This window comes from Dromiciops gliroides, chromosome 1, assembly GCF_019393635.1.
Source record: "Dromiciops gliroides isolate mDroGli1 chromosome 1, mDroGli1.pri, whole genome shotgun sequence".
Taxonomy (NCBI): Eukaryota; Metazoa; Chordata; class Mammalia; order Microbiotheria; family Microbiotheriidae; genus Dromiciops; species Dromiciops gliroides.
In genome coordinates, this window is record NC_057861.1 from 500,336,478 (window position 1) to 500,339,708 (window position 3,231).

Consider the following 3,231-nt stretch of genomic DNA (forward strand, 5'->3'; position numbering starts at 1 on the left):
TGCAATAGTAAATATGAAGATAGTATCAAAATACGCTTCTCTTCTTTGGATACCTTTCAGCAGTTCCTTTTCAAGGGTCAAAGTTTTTCAGTGACACAAACTAATATTGGAAGGAAATGTTTTGTGTAAACAAAATATGATTTTCCCGGTATTTACTTCAATAGGATAAGAACAAGAAATAGCCCTTGGCCATAAGTTTCCAAAAGTCTTCAGTTCTGCCAGAGTAGTTCCTAGGAGATAGGAGCCATTCTATGAGTGTGAGAGGGAGACCAGCTTCCTGATCACTATTCATAAAGATGATATCACTATGCAGAGATGCCATATCAATGCATGCTTCTGGATGTGAATTTTCAAAAGAATCAGTGATGGAGAAGGAGATCTCTTTGTAGTATAGGGAGCATAGTTTCAGATGGCAATCAGAACATACTTTATTTATAAATTTTAATTTAAATTTTTCCCAATTAACAACATCCCCTCCCTCTCTTCCTTACCTCTCTCTCTCTCTCTCTCTCTCTCTCTCCTCCCTTCTCTGTCTCTCCCTCCCCCTCCTCTCTCTGTCTTCCTCTCCTCCTCCCCTCTTCTCTCTCCCTTTATCTTTCTTTGCCTCCCCTTCTCTCTTTCTTTGTCTCTCTCTCCCTCCATCCCTCCCTCCTTCTCTGTGTCTCTCTCCCCCTCCCCTTCCCCTTCTCTCTCTCTCCCCCTTCCTCCCCCTTTTTTCTCTCTGTCTCTGTCTCTCCCTCTCTCCCTTCTCCCTTCTCTCTCTGTCTCTGTCTTAGTATCTGTCTCCCTTCCTCTCTCTCTTCTTCTCCCCCTCTCCCCCACTTCACCTTCTCACTTCCTTGTCTCTGCAGCCTCTGACATTTGATCACTCTTTCCTCCTTGATACTTTCTTGTCTTTAGGTTTTCAAGACACTGTTCTCTCCCTGCTTCTCCTCCTACCTATCTCATGTCTCTTTCTCTGTCTCTGTTGCTGAATCCTCTTTCAGATCACACACTCTAACTGTAGGTCTCCTTCATGGTTCTGTCCTGGACTACCTCTCTTCTCCCTCTGTACTACTTCACTTGGTGAAGTAAATATATACAAAGCAAGCTATATCTAGGATAAATAGGACATAAGTACCAGAGGAAAGGTACTCAGATTAAGAGGGTTAAGGAAGGCTTTCTGGACAAGGTGAAATTTTAGTTGGTATCCAACAGAAGTCAGGGAGCTCAGTAGTTGAAGCACAGGAAGGAGAGCTAGGTAGGAGCAATGAAATAGGTAGAAGGAGAATCCAGAGAGAGTAGTATCAGAAAAATCCTAGAGAGAAGAGTGTGAAAAAGAAGAAAGTAACTGACAGTGTCAAATTCTTCAGAGAGATCAAACAGGATGAGGGTTGAGAAAAGGCCATTAGGTGTGTTAATTAAGAGATCTTTCATAACTTTGGAGAGACCATTTTCAGTGGATGATGTCAGAAGCCAGACTGTAGAGATTAGAAGAGAGGAAAGGAAAGAAAGCAAAGGCTGTATTGTAGACAGCCTTTTCTGGGACTTTACACAAGAAAGGAAAGAGATATGGGACAAAAGTGAGTTGTTTTGTTTTGGTTTTTTTGAAGATGTGGAAGACACAGGCACACCTGTAGATAGCAGAGAAGCAGGCGATAGACAGGAAACGATTGTAGATGATGATTTCTTAGCATTCCCTTTTCTGTGTGAGAATAAGACTACCTATTCCCTGCCTGATTAATATTTGTACTCTGGGGGCAGCTAGGTGGTGCAGTAGACAAGAGTACTGGCTCTGGAGTCAGGAGGACCTAAGTTCAAATCCAGCCTCAGACACTTGACACTGACTAGCCATGTGACCCTAGGCAAGTTACTTCACCCCAACTGCCTCACCAAAAAAAAAAAATTGTACTCTGGATATGTTTTTACTTCAAGCCAGATAGGTGGGCATGGTGGATAGGAAAATGTCAGGCCTGGAGTCAGGAAAACTCATCTTCTAGCTACATATATGGCCTCAGACACTAGCTGGATGACCCTATGCAAGTAATTTAATCTTGTTTTCCTTGGTTTCCTCATCTTTAAAATGAGCTGGAAAAGGAAATGGAAAATTCCTTCAGTATCTTTGCCAAGAAAATCCCAAATGGGGTCATGAAGAATTGTACACAATTGGAAAATGACTGAATAACAACTGTTTTTACTTTCCCTCTTGCTGGAGAGAACTCTTTAGATAAGAGCCAGAATTAGAATTGTTCCTCAAAAATTTAAGATGGAGGTAGAATTGAAGAACCAGGGAATCTAATTCCCCTATTGAGGAGACTAGAAACCCCAGAACAGTGAACCTAAGGCAAACCTCAAAGGCAGGTAAAGTACAGGAAGTGGCTAATGTCAGTGGCCCCTATGGCTTTAGCTAAACACTATCTGACTAGACATTGTACTAGACATGTAAAAAAAACATAATCCCTGACCCCCGAGAACTCATAATCTCAGATAAATATATAACTAAGAAATAGTAACACATATGTGTGTTATGTTATATATAGAATATGTATATACATACTCCAAATATAATATAGATTAGACCAGTTACAAACACTATTTGGGAGAGAATTGACTAAATTTAGAAACTAATTAGATACACAGAACCAAGAAGTGGTAGTAGTCAAAGGTGGCTCCAAAATTGTAATCAAGACTAACTGGGGGGTGAGTATCTCTCCCGTGGCTCAGTCTCTCCGGCCTGCACTGCTCCCTCATCCTGCCGCAGCTGCCACTATGCCCCCCAAAATTGAGGAAATAAAAGACTTCTTGCTCACAGCCAGGCAAAAGGATGCCAAATCTGTCAAGATCAAGAAAAACAAGGACAATGTGAAGTTTAAGGTTCGCTGCAGCAGATACCTGTACACCTTGGTCATCACAGACAAAGAGAAGGCAGAGAAACTTAAACAGTCCTTGCCTCCTGGTTTGGCTGTGAAGGAGCTGAAGTGAAGGAATCATTCAATGTTACACCTGTATTAAAATGTGTTTTTTAAAAAAAGACTAACTGGGAAAACAAAAATGTGATAAACATGACAAGGAAATTTCTAGTAAGATAGTCAAGTGGGAGGACATTTTACACTCAGATCCTCTTCATCATCTCAAAAGAGCAATTAGTTTGGAAAATAAAATTTTAAAAATGAAAATAAGGAAAGGATAGAATCTCACACAAAAATTACTGATCATAAAAACCAGAAAAAGAGAAAATTAACAAATAAATAA

The 3,231-nt window shown here is 40.5% G+C and overlaps 1 protein-coding gene across 1 annotated transcript; it reads left to right on the forward strand.

Moving 5' to 3' along the window:
• Window positions 1-2,748: 2,748 nt before the first annotated feature.
• On the forward strand, window positions 2,749-3,001 carry LOC122736722 (60S ribosomal protein L38-like). The gene has a single exon (XM_043979104.1). It carries the CDS (start codon window positions 2,749-2,751, stop codon window positions 2,959-2,961), a length of 213 nt encoding a protein of 70 aa, XP_043835039.1. The 3' UTR covers window positions 2,962-3,001.
• The last annotated feature ends 230 nt before the right edge of the window (window positions 3,002-3,231 follow it).